General features: G+C 38.8%; 2 protein-coding genes across 7 annotated transcripts in view; one reads left to right on the top strand and one right to left on the bottom strand.

The window, feature by feature from the left end:
• SYNE1 (spectrin repeat containing nuclear envelope protein 1) overlaps positions 1-19,015 on the top strand; it is a 423,836-nt gene that overhangs the window by 360,687 nt on the left and 44,134 nt on the right. The window contains exons 128-129 of one of the 3 annotated variants that reach the window (XM_090279990.1): positions 4,604-4,762; positions 7,618-7,784. In XM_090279990.1, the coding sequence (XP_090136116.1) occupies positions 4,604-4,762; positions 7,618-7,784 (326 nt within the window). Of the gene's footprint in view, positions 1-4,603; positions 4,763-7,617; positions 7,785-15,250; positions 15,458-19,015 lie in introns of those variants that run through there. The other 2 variants (XM_090279989.1, XM_090279991.1) reach the window with 2 other exon arrangements.
• On the bottom strand, positions 7,958-17,700 carry LOC150007968 (uncharacterized). Of its 4 annotated transcripts, none has more exons than XM_090279992.1 (4): positions 17,490-17,700; positions 15,247-15,653; positions 12,905-12,994; positions 7,958-8,186 (listed from the first exon to the last, which is right to left on the bottom strand). In XM_090279992.1, the coding sequence occupies exons 2-4, from the start codon at positions 15,301-15,303 to the stop codon at positions 7,998-8,000; spliced, it is 336 nt and encodes a 111-aa protein (XP_090136118.1). In that variant the 5' UTR covers positions 15,304-15,653; positions 17,490-17,700; the 3' UTR covers positions 7,958-7,997. The 4 variants fall into 4 exon arrangements, 3 of the variants coding, with proteins under 3 accessions (XP_090136118.1, XP_090136121.1, XP_090136119.1); XM_090279995.1 differs by having other exon boundaries at positions 15,247-15,497; XM_090279993.1 differs by lacking the exon at positions 17,490-17,700 and adding an exon at positions 17,319-17,476.

Genomic DNA, 19,015 nt, shown 5'->3' with positions numbered 1-19,015 from the left:
TAGGCTGTGATGCATGTTTGTTCAATGCATCAGTCACATCAATTATTGTGAATTTCACAAGAGATAGTAGATGTTGCTATTATCAAGTTTACAATTGAGCTGAGGCTAAAATCAGTTCATCAGAATGTATTTAACAAAGAAAAAACTGGATACAAGTTAAAACAATGTAAAAAGATGTAAGCAAACTAAGGGTGAAGAAAGTGCTTCTTGAAGAAGATAAATCTTGACCTGAGACGGGGAGTGGAAGAGACAGATTGGTGTAGAGGGTACAAGCGGATGTGTGGGACAAGACTACAGCTTGCAAAAAGATGCACAGGGGCGGAGCAGAGGACCTGTCTGGGGAGAAGCAGGTGCTGGAAGGATGAGGAAGGGACATTGGAGAAGAAGCCTCTTGTGCCTCGCTTTTCAGGCCAACTGTGCTACCGTAGAGATCTCTTCTCTCCCCTCCTCCCACTTCTTCAACATGAGCAATGCTTCTCTTCATGCTTCCAAAAACATGACACAGAATTTAAGAGGCTAGCCTCTTGACTCATTCCACATCAACAAGAAATTTGTCGGTAGGTAAGTTTCTCTCTGTATGGTCTGATATATCTGGGTTTTAATCTGAACCATGAGCCAAAGGAAAATTCTAGAACACACTTAGTAAATGTGTGAAAAGTTTCCTATAAATACATACTATACTTTTAGAAGGAGAAATGTAAGAGATGATTTTCATAAACATGCTAATGATTTGAGTTCAGAATTAAGTAGCCACTCTCCCCAGAGCTCCATATTCTCAATGAAGACAATGAGAAACTTACATGGAGAGTGATAATGTCAATCACAATATTTTATTCTTGTCTGAGTTATTCAATCTAAAATCTATACATCACCATCCAGTAAACTACATGATTTTTAATGTAAAGATTTATCATGGGAGAGCATATAAGCAAAGGATAATTTGGTGTGTACAAGTAATGGAAAATTATTACAGCCATATTTATTTACTTTTTTAAGTCTTATTCATTTGCTTTTCTGGAAATTCTGAAAAGCCCAGCACCACTTGCTGCCTCGGTACTCTTCAACATATTTTGTGACATGATTTGGACTAAATCCATTTCTCTGGCTAGTTGATGTCTGTGAAGCTTTCAGAGAGAGAACATTTTAGAGTCCTCTGGACTCCCCTTTCCCTTTCGCTCTGTGCCTCATGGGTCAGTGCATTGTTCCTTTCTTCTTCTTTTAGTGTTTGTGACTTGATTTCTAGACTATGAAGTTCTTAAGGACAAAGATATTTCTTTTTATTCCAGTGTGTAGAAGAGCTAAGTGTTCTACGCTAAAATTTAGACATGACTTTCAGACATTTATGTCTTTACACTTGTGTTCTGCCAAATATAAAATAATGGCAAGGTTTCTGAATATTTTGGAAGTTATGATTATGCAACACTTTTTACTTTAGGAAAACTGGTACTGTATAAAAATGCTAGGAGGTATAAAAAGTACATATTTCTAGTTATAAAATTAGTAAGTTCTTGGAACCTAAAGTACAGAGTGGTGACTATAATCCAGTATATAATATAGTCACAGAACTGTATTATATAATTGAAAGTTGCTCAGAGAGTAGATTGTGTTTTCACCACAAAAAAAAAAAAGTAATTATGTGAAGTGATAGATGTGTGAACTAATGTGATAATTTCTCATTATGTACACGTATCAAGTCAACACACGGTACACCTTAAACTTGCACAATGTTATATGTTAGTGATATCTCAGTAAAGCTGGAAAAAAAGAAGGAAAAACCTGTTATAAAACTGTTCACCTGACTTATACAGGGTGGGGCAAAAATAAGTTTATATAGTTGTCAGTACATGAAACACAGAGTTTATATTTATATTATAATTTATTAATTATTGTGTTATCTTCCATATGAACAATAGCAAAGCTACTTTGCCCCCCCCTGCGTATTAGACAACAATCTGTTCCAAAGTACATTTTGAAAGCTGCTGTTGATCATATGATACGCCGTGAAGAGATGAATGCCTTGCGCCTGTGAGCAGACTAGACACATAAAAAAGAGGAAGCAGGTTGAATACATAATGTTTCCAGAAACTTTCTATATCAAGTGTCTTAAGGCATGAAGCTAAAGCACACTATCTCACATTGCTTCAATCTTAAAAAATTATTTAAATCAGTGGGAGTTTAGTCACGGGTGATACCAAATGTGCCAGGATAGCACTGTAAGAAGGGATATAGATTAGTTACTGGTTCTTGAGTTAGCGTTTCCAGAGAAATTCTATCAAGTAGAAAACCACAAAAGGAAATGAGCTGTGACTGTCTCATTTTCAAAGTTACAAACACGGGTTAAACATGGCACCGACGCTCTGGAAAGAGCAAGCAGTCTGTTCGCATTCTAATGGAATCTGTGGAGGAGGAGGCAGGAGCAGGGGACCCTCCGATGAGCATGCACAAGATGTGCTGTAAGGAGACGTGGCAGAGAAGAGTTAATATATAAAAGCAGTCTGTTTTCAAATAAACTCCCCAAATGGTCTGCGGTGTCTGTAGGCAACCAGAGCTCACATGTGCTTTTATTCCTGTCTTGGTTTGTAGACCTGTGTGTAATTCTAGTTGAGGTATAAATATATCATCATTGTAATTGCTCGGTGTTTTTCAAATTGTCATGGTAAAAATATTTGAAATAGAAAAGGATGCATTTCCTGTACAGCTGCCTCACTCGGGAGGTTTTAGTTGCTACTTGTCAGCTGTTGGCAATGCAGTGTGTTTATACCCTTGAGAAAACGTAACTAAGTGCTAAGCTCATAAATTTGAGGGTTTCATCGGCACCCAAAGAAAGATGTTAGCGTTCCTTTATCCCGCAGCTTCAATATTAGTTTTACAAACCAAAAGGAAAATATAGTCCTCGTTATGAATTAAATCTTTTGAAAAGCTTTTGACGTCAGTCAGCTCTTACTCTACTTAAGCAAATAAAAGCAACACTTGTGGGATCGATAAACACTAGAGATATATGTTCAAGCTGCTTCATGGAGATATGGAATACATGAATGTCAAGGAGAAAAAATGAAAAACTCAGATGTCCTGGAGTCATGTGCAGTAGTAGCAGTGTATGAATGACCGACCTTTGCTAAGTCCTTAGTATTTACCCCTCACTTAAATTATTTTATTGTTTGTATTCTATTAGAGGCCTACTGTATTCTAGTATGTAAGACAATGCTTGGTACATAGTAGATACTGGTTTACTGCAAACAATAAATATTTTTATTGGTTTTATTGGGGTGACATTGGTTATTTAAATTATATAGGTTTCAGGTGTACAGTTCTATAACACAGCACCACCCAAAGTCCAGCCTCTTTCCATCACCGTTCCTCCCCACAATACCCTCCTCTACCTCTCTCTATCCCCCTTTCCCTCTGGTAATCACCATGCTCATAGACAAGGAACATCTGCTGAATGAATTTGGCAACGAATGAAAGATTAATTTACAAGCGAAAAAAATAAGGTTTAAAGAGCATGAATAACCTTGCCCTGATCATAGTCTTAGTAAGTGATGAAGACTGTTTTGAATCTCAGCTGCCTCTGGATATTTGATCATAATATATTAGAGCCTGTATCAAAGACTCAAGTTTTGCTGGTCCTATCTCATACTGATTATAAACAAATGCCTCAAATGTGTCTAACCCTCTAATTCTGTCCCTTGAATGGAAACAATAAAACCTACCTCTCAAATAAATAGATAACGTTTTTCTCTTATGTTGTTGAGCAAAGCCCTAGAATTCACTTTTGCCCATGGCCAAGACTTGGTGGGAAAGAGGTAGGGAGAAATGACACATAACAAGACCTATTCATCTTAAGTCTCAGAGGCAGCTGTTTCTACTCTTCTCTTGAAAAATGGTGGCCTTGAGAAGTTCCAATTAGGAAAATATTAAATAGTTTCAGCTTGGATATCATAGAACTAGAGTGATCAGCCGTACACTCCTGACTCTGATGCTCTGTGAACGAAAAAGAAAGCGTATCCGCCAGAAAATTCAGAATTGTAGGATTCCAGCATACTATACCTTCTGCTGTCAGAGTTCTAGAGAAAAGGGGTGTCGGAAAGGAGCGGGGTGCTCTTACTCTCAGTGCTATCTTGGAATAGCTTAACCCAGGTGAAGTGTGTCTCCAGAACTTTTAAACCTGTGTTTTCTTAGCTTTTTCCATTCCTTCTGTATCCACCCCAGGTACATTCATTGCTCTTTGGCTGTTCTGTATTTTTCTGCCTCAAAGAAAACTTTCACATTTTCAGTAAAAGTACAGCCATCCTGCATGATAGCTATGCTGAACCAACTGTAGTGTGAAGCTGGCTTGTGGACACCTGTAATCAGTACATGTGCATGTGACTCCTCAGGAGGGAAATAGGGTGTGGAACGTCTGCCCCTGGTATTTATCAGCAGACCCTGTGAATCCTTGCTGGAGAGCGGTGTTTCTGGGGATGAACAGCAGGGAACTACCCCTGAAGAGATGCCCTATATTTCATATCGGTCCACCCCCAATGAGTTCGTTGGCTATTTCCCTAAGACCTTGAGTTCCACTCTGATTATCCTCTTGCATTTTCTCTCTTGTGCAACTTTTCAGCTCTCCCTAAGGCGGCAGCAGGTCAGTGAGAGACTGAATGAGTGGGCAGTCTTCAGCGAAAAGAACAAGGAGCTTTGCGAATGGCTGACTCAGATGGAAAGCAAAGTTTCCCAGAATGGAGACATCCTCATTGAAGACATGATAGAGAAGCTCAGGAAGGTATGGGATGCCTGGCTACCTATGTTCTTACTCTTCCTAGTGCTCGGGCATACTTTTAATAGGGGCAGAAGATGGCCTTGCTGATGATTACTTTCCTCTCAAAGCAGCACTCTATTGTAGGCATTTTATATATTTAATATAAAATAATATTTAATATAAAATATTAATATAAAATAATTTAATATAAAATAATATTTAATATAAAATATTAATATAAAATATTTTAATATAAAATAAGCTTGCACGAAAGGACCTCCTTTGATTTAAAAATAGAGAATATTTTTATTTTTTTGTTTTTTTGTGAATATTTTATTTTATTTTTCAATTACCATTTACATGGAATATTTGTATTCATTTCAGCTATACAGCATTGTGGTTAAACAATCATAAACTTTCAAAGCGGTCCCCCTGATAGTTGAAGTACCCACCTGGTGCCATACATAGTTCTTACAATATTATTGACTGTATTTCCTATGCTTTACCTTACATCTCAAAGATGGTTTTGTAATTACCAATCTGTACCTCTCAATGCCTTCGCCTTTTTCACCCAGCCCCCCAGCCCCCTCCCATCTGGCAACCCTCAGTCTGTCCTCTGTGTCTGTGAGTCTGTCTTTGTTTTGTCTGTTGATTTATTTTGTTCTTTAGATTCCACTATAAGTGAAATCATATGGTATTTGTCTTTCTACAGAGAATAGTTTCAATTTGTTATGAAGCAGATTATTTGCTGACAATGTTCAACATTTTGGAGTTTTAATTACCTGTTCAGTGAGCGTCATTTATGCGTAGGAGCTAACATCACAAGAGAAGAACTAAAAGAAAAATATCTTAGGATCAACTGAGATTTTCTTTATAAAACATGACTTATAGATAGTCACAGGAATGAAGACTTTTCTGAGAATTTTGATTTAATATTATTTTCAAGGTATATATGATTATTAATATATTTTATATGTTCACAAGGATTCAGAACATTTTTTATGCCTATATAGGGCTAATCAAATTTACTAGCATTTAAGAACCTTTTTGAAAATTTTAATGGTATTTTCACATTGTTTTGAACAATCATTTTAATTTTATTTTAGTTTCTGTTTCTTGTTAGCCCATGTCACTATCTGATGTACCGTGTTTTCCCCATTTACCCATGTTCTTGTTCATTATCTGTCTACAGTGGGAGACCCAGTGGACTTTAACTTCACTGGAACAGGGAGCCTTGGTCTGTTTGGTTCATTACTCTATCTCTTTCACCCAGAATAATGCCAACCTCTCATAAGTAAACAGTCAAAAGTTATTGAATAAATTAACTATAGCTCTATTCATTCTGAACTGAAATATAAATAGGCATTAAGAAAAATTATCTTTATCCATGCACATATACACAGAGAAAAATAACAACTCCAAAGCCAACATGTAGTATTATTCACTTTATTTAAAATTGCAAATTCTAAAGATAAGCATTTATATATTTAATATCATAATTCTTTAAAATGTGGGCTGAAATGATAGAGATTTCATTTAGGCCTCTGCTAACAGCTGTATGCTTTGCTAGTTTCTGAGTATCAGAGAATGTTCCACTAGACATGATTAATATACTGTAGGTATTAGAGTGAAGTTTGTGATAGAGCAAATTTTGGCTAAGTGTATCTACGTTCTCATTAATTTTCTTCATGAAATTTAAGCATATAGTTTTGGGGTATGGAAAAACTAGCTCTTGAACAAAATATAACCATAATTTAAAATTTAGAGAAACTTTAGTTTTTTTACCATTAATTTTGTTACACTGTTTGGCACAATGTTGGGAATCGTCTTTAAGTTATTAACTATTCTATTTTCCATATAAAATAAGCTATGAGATTTAAAAAGAAGTCTTTATGAGCTTGCCTCTTGTGCTGTCTCTTTTGTACAGGAAAATAACACTGAGGCTTGGTAATTTTGGTAACATAGGAAAAAGTGATTAATAAACAGACTGTAACCAAGATACTGGTTTCTACTGACATTAACACTTTAAAATATTTTAATCTAAAAGACAGTTCAAGAGGATTATTTTACTATAAATACTATCTTAGACTTGGAGTAATTCCTTTGAAATAAATATTACTCAATAAAATTATCTCATTTATGGTGTAATAGTATACCTGTTAGTAAGTACATCCAATGTATTGGTCTTTGAGTCTCATTGTAATGAAGTAATATAAAAAGGAGGGTAAATGGAGGTACTGGCCTGGGGTTAGCATTCAATACAAGGTAGATGAAAATTTCACTGGCTCCTGTCATGCTTTGGGGGGCCTCTTGCCTAGATCACTGACTTGAGAGGGTAGCCCTGTCAACAAACAAAGTTAGAGCAAGAGAAGGTTAAAATGTTTATGCTCCTATAATACTTGTCTTTGTATATTTTCTGAACAACAGACACTTAAGTCAAAAATGAAAACGTTGATTTGAAAGATTAGGTCTTGTCAATATGGCCAGACAGGAAGAGGGTCATTGGTCAAGGAGTGCAGGGGGAGGTGGAGGGGGTAGGTACCTTTCATCATCACTTTAATCATGCATTTAGTGGCCTGTCTCTTGCAGGTAGGTCATATGGAGCCTGTTCTCCTTGTCAAGAGCAGTCTTTAAGAGAAGCTACTGTAGAAACTAAGCAAATGAAGAAAAGTGGGTGTAAACATTCAATCTCTGCATGCATACCGAAAATAACAGATTCCACTCCGTCTTGTGTACCTAGACAGACATTCACATGGTGTTCTTCTTGCTCAAACTATTTCCAAGCAGTAGAAAACTGTAATTACCCTGTTTCTAGTAGAGCCAGGCTGCATGTATCAAGAATATGCTTCTGACCTCTGTGATTGCTATTTATTATGCAGGATTATCAAGAGGAAATTGCTATTGCCCAAGAGAACAAAATGCAGCTCCAGCAAATGGGAGAGCGGCTTGCTCGGGTCAGCCATGAAAGCAAAGCCTCGGAGATTGAATACAAGCTCAGCAAGGTCAATGACCGGTGGCAGCATCTCCTGGATCTCATGGCCGCCAGGTAAGAAGGGCCCTTGGCCAACAGGACACGTGTGTGCGCAAATTTTAAAGCATTCAGTTCGCCGCCTTTTCAGCTAAAGATAATCCAACAAATCTCTCTGTGTTTTTATCCCACTGTTTTAATTCATATTCAGTACCTTTATTTTTTAAAAGATTTTATTTATTTATTTTTAGGGAGAGGGGAAGGGAGAAAAAAAAAGAGGGAGAGAAACATCTATGGCCTTTTGCACGCCCCCAGCCGGGGGCCAGGCCCGCAGCCCCAGCATGTGCCCTGATCGGGAATCAAACCAGCGACCTTCCAGTTCATAGGCCAGCGCGCAATCCACTGAGCCGCACCAGCCAGGGTGCTTTCATTAACTTTAAAATTCTCCTTAATTGCAAATTTGGTGGTGTTTGCATTTAGCTGAAAGAGAGAAAGTCATATTCAATCAAGATTTATTCCCAGGGAAAAAATTCTTGATTTCGGGCCTTCCTGGGTATTCAGCTGCTTCTGAGGAAGGAAGTGAAGATGGTTTGTAGTAGCCAAAATAAAAAATAAGAAGCGAGTTCTCACATTCCTGCTATATTTCTGGTCAGCAAGAAATAGATCTAATTATTGCCACGGCTTTATTATAAAAATAATCTGCTGTTTTCTTGTACAATAATTTTGTGCTTAGCTTGAATGATAGCTATAAATGTCTGCCTCCTATCTGGAAGGAATATTACATTTACTTCTGTTGCAGAAGGGCAGGGTGATTAAAAAGGATAAAAGTCAAAAATAAAAAATATGTATGGGTCTTTACTAGCGTATAAAAGTTTGATATGATTGAAGGAGGCACTATGTTATTTGATATATAAAGAGAAAATGACTAAGTAGATGTTTTATTTTAGGTGGACTTTGCTTCATGTTGGAATATAGGCTCCATGTAGGGATCTTTGTCCATCCCGTTCCCTGTATATCATAAACACCGAGAACAGTGCCTGAATATAATTTGGGCTCAATAAATATGTGAATGAATGAATGAATGCTTGAATATTTGAATGGATATTCTTCTTGATGGGAATTAGGAGACTTGAAATGTAATAAATGCTTCTGATCACAGCCATTTTGAAGCTATCGTCCAATATGCTTTTTTACAAAAAGTATTTAATTAAAAATATACATATACTTTACATTCAATATTTTTTTGTGTAAGTTTCAGGTGTACAGCATAGTGGTTAGATAATCATACACTTTACAATGTGTTCCCCCTGATATTTCTAGTACCTACCTGGAGCTATACATAGTCTTTATAATATTCTTGACTACGTTCCCTATGTGTAGTTGACTTCCCCGTGACTCTTCTGTAACTGCCAATCTGTCCTTCTCAACCCCTTTGCCTTTGTCACCTGGGTTCCCTGCCTCAGCCGTGCTGCGTGAAGATGGAGAGAAATAGCACCTGTTGAATACTGGGGGCATGCCAGTTTCTATGTTAACTAGTTTTTCTCTAAGGGAGTTACCAAAGAGGATTGAATTTAAGAAGAAGGTGAGATTATAGTTGAGTTTATTTTAATGAAACAAAAATGGAGTAAACGTTCACCTATTTTCAAAATGTGTAACAATAGCACTGTAACAGCTAACATCCATTGAACACCCAGTTTGTGCCAATGACCATGCCGAAGGCTTCATACGCATCTTCTTGTGTGTCATTCACAACACACTTTGAAGTGAGAATTATTAGTATACCCATTTCCCAGATGCAGAGGCTGAGGCTCAGGTTTGGTCATGATGACTGAACACCCTGAGGGGCGGGGCCTGTACTCCCTGACTCTGCAGCCTATGCTCTGTAGCACTGTGCTCTCCTCGCCGCCAAACTTAGGACTTCCTCGTCCCTGTTTTAGAACATGCAATTCGAAGGAAGTAAGTTCTGTTATTTACTTCCATAACCTAATTCCCCAATCCTTTGTTTGTAAAGTACTGCCGATGTAACAGTGACTGGGAGATTGGGAGGATACAAAGAGAGAGGCCCTTTCTTCAAGGAGCTCATGGTGATAATACAGACAGGCAAAGAAATCAAGTAGAATGGCAAGCCAAATGCTCTAGCAATGAGTATGTCCAGCTATAAAGGGGGGGGGGGGGGCGGGGAGCATGCGGTTCAATTAAAGCTACTCAAGTTTTTAGACATAAGCAGGATTTAGAATCCCAATGCTATAGCAGCGTGGGCTCCTCAGTCACTGAAAACAAAGTCTTATTTCAGAAGCAGAAAGTGAGCCCCTTGTGCTATAAGTGCCCTTCTCAGGGAAGCCACCATATTGGTAAACATCCCTGGATTCTTTCCGTCCATTTAGGACTCGTGGGTTGGCTTACACTGCCATGTAACCCAGTCTAAGTAGTTAATATTCTTTTTAAAAATCTTAGTGGTTCAATGATGTAGAATATGGGGATACGCTATGTCCAAGATGTTTTCAGTTTAATTTGATATAATTTAATTGTAAGCTGCTAGGTTGGTGTATGCCCAGCTGTCTGCCAACATATCAAATTAGGTGCCTTCTTCTCAAACTCATGTCCATTGAAACCTGTAATGTCTGTTTGTTCCCAGGATAATTTTCTACATATTAGTTTATTTTTCTAAAAAAAAAAAAAATACACATTAGTAAATTAGAATCAACTGTTTCTAAGGTCCACACACTTTGCACTACAGTCACTAAAATGCTCGTGTTTCTACTTGTGTGGAGTCTCCTCACCCACAGATATAATTCCTGCAGGAGGCTTTGGTATAAATATATATGGTGTCCATTTCTAACTGCCTCCTAATGAAGCGGACCAGATGATGTTCTGACCGCCAATTTGTCCTGGAGTTTTTAACTCCACACTGGAGTCATAGTTTCCTTGAAGGCTTTCTTTCCTAAATGACCCGCCATCACGTTTGCTTGCCATTTCCTTGTTTATTGGAGCTTTGGTGCATAGACTAAGTGACCATCCCCCACACGCATCTTTGCAGATGACCTGCCAGCTGAAATATGAAGTTCCCGTGATTCAGTCTCACTCACCACTCTTCCTCTTCCAACTTTTTTTTTTTTTCACACTGATTCATTATTACAGAACATAACCTAGAGTTACCTTTTGGTATTTCTGTGTATTTGGGTGCTCTTGTGGGAATGGAAAAGCTATTTTGGAAGAAAATCATACTCTCAGGTGAACAACTTGCCAGCTAACAAACATGGAAAAGAGAGAGAGAAAGAGCAAAAAAGAAAACAATTCACTGATACTAATCTTACTACTACATACAAATAGAATGTGTAGTAGAGAGTCAGCTTCCTGTCACTGACAGATTACCTTAGACCATTCTGAGTACAAAATAGTTGTGTTTCACAATGCATTTTTAAACTGCCACCAAACATTGTCAGTGTTTTCAGACAGCACAATTTGCTCAGTCACTTTCAAGACTTCATGGAGAATGTTCTAGTGTCCTTTCCATACTTTCTAGACCTGCTAAGTCCAGTATAGCAGTTACTGGCTACATGCGGCTATTGAAATTTATTGAAATGGAATATAATTAGAGTTTAACTTTAACTGTAGGCAGTTGGACAGGCCACATTTCCAGTGTTCAGTAACCACAAGAGCATGATGGCTTTGTTATTGGACACTGTAGATAGGGAATATTTTCATTGTCCCAGAAAGTTCTCCTGATCAGCACTGGCTAAGACAATTGGAAGCCTTTCTGAGTCCTTGTTTTCATTAAGAGTCAACATGCGAAACAATCATTACTTTCGTTTCTCTAAAACTGTCTTCAGTGATTCTGGCTGTCATTCTGTCAGTGAACCCTATGCAAAAAGCCACAGAGTGATTTTTTCTAGAGCTCAGGACTGACAGGAAATCGGTCTTGTGGCATTAGTTATTCTGTGCTTCTTATGATAGACAATGCACTGTAGAACATTTCCCATCCTTGGATCTAGGAATGTCACGCTCAAGGAATCGGCTCTGCTGCAATGACTTAAAAAAATTAACTAGATTCTCTAATATAAGTATATTCTTCTTCCCTTTATCAAACCTAAATCTCCATCACCAAAGCAAAAGCATATTTTAGTTATTTGCCTCCTTTATTTTCCCCTCTTTTCTTTTTTAAAGATTTTATTTATTTATTTTTAAGAGAGGGGAAGGAGGGAGAAAGAGAGGGAGAGAAGCATCAATGTGTGGTTGGTTGCCTCTCACACGCCCCAACTGGGGACCTGGCCCTCAACCCAGGCATGTGCCCTGACTGGGAATCAAATCAGCGACCCTTTGGTTTGCAGGGAGGCACTCAATCCACAGAGACACACCAGCCAGGGCATGCCTCCTTTTTTTCAATTGCAGCTTTAATGAACCATAATTCATATGTGCTCCAACTCATCTATTGAAAGTGTCCAATTCAGCAATTTTTTAGTTTATTTACAGAGCTGTGCATTCATTATCACAATCAGCTTTGAAATAGTTTCTTCACCCCCAAATAAAACCCTGTTACCTATTAGCAATCAGTTTTTCCATCCACCTGACCTCCTTTCCCCAGCTCTAGGCAACCACCGCCTGTACATTTACCTATTCTGGAGAGTTTGTATCCCGGGAATCCCACAGTATGTGTGGTCTTCTGTGACTGGCTGCTTTTAAGCTGTGTATTTATTATAATTCTATTAAACATTGTCTAGAAATAGAGTAAACATATATCTTATTTAAAAGCAAAAAACCTATCCTATACCTCCTGTGTATGAAGTATTATGCGTGTTACTACAGGACAGAAGTTGGCCAGCTTTCTGCACAGAGCCAGATAGTGAAGATTTTAGGCTTTTGGGGCCAAATGGTCCCTGCTTAACTCTCTCTGCCACTGTATCACAGAGGCAGCCATAGAGAATGTAAATGGAGAGGTGTGGCTGGGTTCCCACAACATTTTATTCACCAAAACAGGAAGGCAGCCGGACTGTGCTGACACTGGCTCTCAGGCATGAAGATGAAAAAGAAAATGGTCCCTAAGCCAATAAGGGTGATAAAGCAAGGATGCATGTGATTCTTCCCATCGAGGCCTTCCTCTTCCTATTACATCGCTTCATCCCCTGTCCCTGCCTGGCCGGGCCAGCTCCTCATGTTCATGTCCTCCCCTTCCCCTCCAGATGAGCTCAGGTTCTTCTTACCTGCTCCCTAGGCTTTCTGTACTTGTTCACAGCATTTTCCTTGGGTATAATAAACACCTCAGGTGATCCGTTGGTTAACGTCCCCTTTCCCTGTGAAAATGTAAGTAAGTGTGTCTAACCTGAGGACCAGTGCGATCCCAGAACCTAACAGTTCTTTGCACATAGTGGGCACTGCCAGTATTTGCTGAGTTTTTCTGCTGTAAGACATCGGATGAAAAGAGCCGTATGCGCAGGGAAGAATAAAGCAGAGCTGAGGCTCAGGGCTTCGGCGGCCTGACTTGTAACGTGTTTTGGCCTCACCTGCACTGCCATGTTACCACATGTGTGAAAGGTTATTAGGAGGATTAAAGGAGAGAGCACCTGTAAACCACTGAGCTCAGTGAAAGGCTCATTAAACGTCAGCTCTCGTCCCAGAGGGAGGGCAAAGGCTCCACTTTAGGGGTAAGTAAACCGTGTGGGTAGCACAAGAAGGGCTCCATGAAGTAGCAGCTGGCCTGAGAAAGGGGTTTCAGTCCAGCGGGGGTACTACCCGCAACAAAGGAAAAAGAAAACTTCATTCTTGGAATTTAAGGCTGTTATTACCTCATGGTGGTCAGTTAGAGGTGTCTGGCCAAGATGAGGAAGACGATGATGCAGAAAGCATGGGAACAGCACAGAACTAATCAAGTGACTTGAGTTTAGTCTACCTTGTTCTGACTGTGTGACCTAGGGCTTACAGCATAACCTCTCTGAGCTCCAGGATCCTCATTTTCAAAATGTTCATTAAATGATTGCCACATCTCCAATGAGACAACCCAGTGAAAAAGAACCATGGATATTGCCAAATGCTATATATGCTCTCTTGTTCTCTTACATAATTACAGAGTAGTCATTCTTTTAATATACCATGATTTATCCAATATCTTCCCTATTGGTGGGCACTGATATTATTGCCATTTTTTGCTGTTACCACAGTTGTGTCTTTAACGCCTTGCCTTATAGTTAGTACATTGGATTAAATATATTGTGCTAATGATAATAAAATAAAAATATTTCTTTAAGCCATGAGGAAAACCAAAAAAAGTAAAAAGTAATTAACCTAAGGAAATAATGGCAATAACATTTTTAAGGATCTCAAGTTTTGAAAAGTGTTAGTCATAATCAAGAAAAAATAAATTGGTCTTCTGTTATGGATTCATGACCAATATATTCCTTTAACCAAAGCTTACATATTTATATTCCTGATTGTAAAAAATAACTTAGAAGTGATAGTTTTATGTAAAAGCCACAATAGACTAAACTCCACAGTAGAAAGATTTGAAAAATAATTTTATAACTAAGTATTCTGGAGTAAATTTCTTATATAAAATACGGGTTTGTGTCTTTTACAAGGAAAATGTATTTCTCTTTTAAAAGCAATCAGGTCATACAACCAGAACCAACTTGCCTTGTTTTATTTTACTTGCAATTTATTATATAGGCCTTTTAAAAAGAACTTAGCAAATGTTATTTATTTATTTATAATTTATTTGTGTGTATGCATACCTTAATTCAAAAAGGATTTAAAGCAGCCAGCAGTAGTCACATTGTATTAAATTACCAGTAATTAATAATTTGGGAGCTTATTTTCTTTAAAAGCTTAAATCATGAAATTAATATAGACTCAGTGCAGAATATTTGGAAAATCCTGAAATTCACAAAAGGAAAAAGAATTATCTGAAATTTCACCAAGCAGATGAACACGGTTTTTTTTTTAATCATCTTAAAATGAACATGCTATTTTTATCACCTTTGTAATTATTTTTAAAAGGACAAAGGCTTTGACTACGTAAGTGGAGAGCAATATCTCTTCATTATCTTTCGCGCTCAAATAGTCGATGCGAAGGTCAAACCAGGCGCTTTTCCGCAGAATATCTTTGCCCGCCCACCTTCCCAAAACACGTCCACAACCCCTACTCACACCACTTAGCCGGCGTAAGAAACTGAAGAAAAAGAGAAGTTACTCCTTTTTGCTACTGCACTTGGCTCTGCTTATGGAGGTTTTGTTTGTTTGCATTTGGATGATTAATCTTTTTCAAATATGTTTTCCAAGTTAACACAGAGCCCACAAGAAAAGCTGCCGGTCCTTCCCGAGCGACGGAGTGTCTGCAGCCGGCCTTATTTTTTGGTGCCCTTCTTTCTTTAGACCGAGAGCCTCCCTCTCCCTGCAGATTAGCCTGAGCCTCCCCCCCGCCCTGCCCCCCTCACCCTCGTGGCCTACATTCCAGGAGATCAGGCCTGGCACATGTTAATGAATGTAGGTTTTATTTAGAAGCATGACCACTTGTCACTGCTCAGTGTCATGTTATCGGGCAGAGACTTACCGACATTTGTCTCGAGTGAGCATTTTCATACTTCCACGCACAGACAAGGGGCAACATTCATCCCCACGCAGGACTTAGCCTCTTGCTCTGCAGACCTGCCTTTTGCAAGTGGCAGCTTCATGGTGGTGGTGGAAGCTCTGTGTGCTTTGAGGATGGCCGAGGACGGCGGTGCGGACGCAGACCTCCCAGACTGTAACTGCGATGTCACAAGGCAGGCCCTCCTCGGGTTTCTTCCGTTGTACATAGCTTTCCTGTTACGTGGGGTTTATAGGTTAGAGGCCGGAGCTCTACTCTGTAGCTGTTTTTGCCAATGTTAAGTGGTAACTGGGGTGAGGAGATCACTGGCCATGGACTTCTAGGAGTTATTTGTTGGTTTGTTTTCTGGTCCCCCGACGGGACGCTTGGAGCTGGATGGAAAGGTTAATGAACTTGGTTATGGCTTGACATTCCAGTCGTCTCTGGACTGTGTGCGTCATATGAGGGGCCTGGCTACAGTAGAGCCAGAGACACAGGAAGGAGATTCAGAAGAAGACCCAGTTAGTCCATCGTTTGCTATTTAAAGGATGGGCTCCTGATGGGACTGAAATTCAGCCTCAACCAGTTGACAGTGTTGTGGCTGAAAGCTTTCCCTTTATTAAATGCAAATCTACTCATATGTTAAGAGCCTGGAGCGTTTTATGTGTGAGAAAAAGTTGTTCCTGGTTAGGTTTGTCAGTAAGTTTTGGTCACTAGTGTAAAGATTTTAAAACATATGTAAAATGTAGAAATTTATGTCTAGAATAGTAACTTACTGCATTATACAAATTTTTTTCGTGATTTTTCCAGTTAGAATATCATTGTCTCAATAATTTTCATTTAATTTTTTTAGAATACCTTTCTTGTCCTATAAGATCCCCCACATAAGATCCTACTGTCAAATAGGATTTATTGATGTTACTTTTGATTCTATTTATATTGAGAATGTAAATTTTTGGTTTTGGTTTATGGATCTACTAAATTAACTTGAAGGGAAGTAGTGAGATATTATCTATTAGATATATGTGTGTATACGTGCATATATTCATGTGACGATGCTAATAATGAACAAGCCGGACAACTAGAGTTAGTAGTAGACTCCTTCTAAAGCAAGGCCAAGCACCGATAAGGCACATTGGACCATGAAATGAGAACCATAAGCTGCAGGGACTTACAGATTTAACAGCCTGTGACGTCTGTAAACATCTATTTTTAATTATAATTCTGGGGGCTACCAAAAGGAATGTTGCTGAAACTTCTTATAATGATAGATAAATAAAAATATTGTGATGCTCTATCCAAGGCTTTCCTTTAAAGAAATGATGGGAAAACTATGGAACATTTCTCTTAAAAAAGAATGATCCTTGTCCTTCAAATGTCAAGTCAAATAAGCTCAGGAAGAAGTCTGAGGGGTTTACTGTCCATTTTCTCTTAGCTCACATCTGCTCCCCCCCCCAACATATATACACAATATATGTTGCTATTTGTGATCAAATACACTTTTTTAAAAATGAGAAAGGAGAACCACTTATATATTCATGCCGTTGACTTTGCTAAGATTTACACGTTCGTCTGAAAGAGGAACTTGGCCCTATATGAACAAGTATTTCCGTGTCACGATGCCCTTGACATATTGCACACTCACTGCTCTGACTATTGGCACGCGTTCAACATCATACAATATAGCTAATCCTGTGAGTTATTTGGCTGGTGTAGACCATATCCAGTGAAACAGTGTTTACTCACATCTCTTTGTGCCTCAGATCTTTTCATCAGCTTGTGTCAGCAAATTTTGAATCAAGAAAATGAATTTTAGTACAAATAAACCGCTGGCAAATGTTAAACTTAAAGGAAAATTTAAAGATATGCTTAATATTGACTAATTGATATCAAATACAGTTAATTACATTAACTAAGTAAAAGTATGTTACTTAGAATAGTAACGATTAACCTTTAGTAGGCATTTCACACACAACTTTGCACCTCGCTGAGCATGGCCAGGAAGAGGGAAAAAGCACAAGTGGAAGTTCACAGCTCCGGCTCCCCAAGGGACTTACCACGGGGGAGAGGAACTTGAGCAAAAGTAATACCAGGGAGTTCAAATAACAGTCAGTAGGAAGCAAGCGCAGAGGGACTCCTCTGGCCTCTGGCTCCAAACAAAACCCGGATGGCCTCATGAGGTTGTTATAAACCCCCGTCTCAAAGCATGGTCAGCACTCCGATCTTACCAAATCTGAAGACAGGAAGCTGGTCAAGCAGCAGAGGTCCCCAGGAGGACGGTCTTACAAGGGTGAAACCAGGACAGACCTCTCGGTACAATGAGCCCTATTCTTCAGTCCTGTTCCAGCGGGTTTACTCCTTATAAACGGTCCTTCCAGTGTGGGCTGCTGACGCAGATGGCCAGGGCCAGGTTAAATTCCAAGCCCACACCATGCGCCTTGCTAGAATGTGCTCTCTGAGCTTGGCACCCCGTAACCATTCTAAAACGGTCGTTCACTGCCTGACACACAAGTAAATGAATGTGGTCGTATACATGAGAGGAAGGTGAATGGGTTTGTGTGTAAAAGTTCTTGGCATTAATATTCAAGGTGTATACCTCGAAATGCCCCAGGGATGGGGTACAATTTATATTTATAAAGCTAATTAGAGAAGTCTTATTATGAATGGAATTAAGACTAATGATATACATATAGCAACACCTGCTTCTCCGTATCCTAATCAATAGGCTGTCCTGTGAAATACGACCATAATTTTTAAATACGTGTTTTTCAAAACAATATAAGATAATGTACCTCAGAGTGCCTTTATGAACTGAACTGTTATTCAAATGTAGGCAGTATTGTTATTATCATAATTAATGAAATATATATTATTGTTAATTAAGCACAGACCATAGTGAAAATCCTTTTAAAAGTATTTGTGTAACAGAGGAAATTGATTGTGTCATGACTAGATTTTCATTTGAGAAACATGGATTTATAGAAACTGTAAAAGAAGTGACGATATGTTTTAGGCAGTTAAAAGTAATTAAAATGCTCAGAATACTTTGGTTCTAAGACATTTTCTTCACAGCAGTGTTTCTTGACCAGAAAAAAGTATCAGAGTGATCTGGGGAGAACTCTGTGGGAGCTGGGGTGAGCATTGGCAGGTGTTGTTTGAAACCTACCCGCCCCCAAGGGGTCCTGTCACAGCCCTAGCTTGAGAATCACCTCTTTGCTATTTGAAAGTTACTGAGTCGGCCAATATACTAGGTGGCTCTGAGTGCAAATTGTCAGTCTTCGAGGGCATTCTGTTGTAGGACTCTACCTTGAAATATATCACACCCCTAGAACTTTGAAAAGGCATGCTGCTCTTGACTATCTTTTAAGTAGATACGTCTTTGGTTGAGCCAAGTTGACACTTCAAAGATGGACATGTTTTGTAGCTTATCTGTCATTCACCTATATTACGAGCTGTGTCAGTAAGGTGATGACATTTTCTGAACCAAAAGGCGGCACTTGTGGTGCAAAACAAAATGGAATTGTCAATAAGGCGGCACCAGAAACCGCTGATCACGTGCTTATCATCCACATCACCGTACTTTTTAAAGCAATCTCTGCGCACTCAGCCATGACCGGCCTCACCAGAAATCCAATAACTCGTCTTTGCTGCTATTTCTTGATAATAATAGAGTTGAGAAATACTATGTGTACTTCCCAAACTCCTGCTCACACCCTGCCTTCACCTTAAATATACCTTTATAAACTAATCTACC

The sequence above is a fragment of the Furipterus horrens genome, unplaced genomic scaffold (genome assembly GCF_987537825.1).
Source record: "Furipterus horrens unplaced genomic scaffold, mFurHor1.1.pri manual_scaffold_6, whole genome shotgun sequence".
NCBI lineage: Eukaryota > Metazoa > Chordata > Mammalia > Chiroptera > Furipteridae > Furipterus > Furipterus horrens.
The sequence above is the reverse complement of the archived record's forward strand: the minus strand, read 5'-3'. Positions and strand labels throughout refer to the sequence as shown.

What these genes read in the sequence shown, in the direction of transcription:
- LOC150007968 (XM_090279992.1), bottom strand. Translation starts at nt 15,303, where the DNA reads ATGTTGCCCCTTGTCTGTGCGTGGAAGTATGAAAATGCTCACTCGAGA. An exon ending in CTCACTCGAGACAAATGTCG is followed by an intron (nt 12,995 to 15,246) that starts GTAAGTCTCTGC and finishes ACATTTTCACAG; the next exon opens with GGAAAGGGGACGTTAACCAA. An exon ending in ACAGAAAGCCTAGGGAGCAG is followed by an intron (nt 8,187 to 12,904) that starts GTAAGAAGAACC and finishes TCTCTCTTTCAG; the next exon opens with CTAAATGCAAACACCACCAA.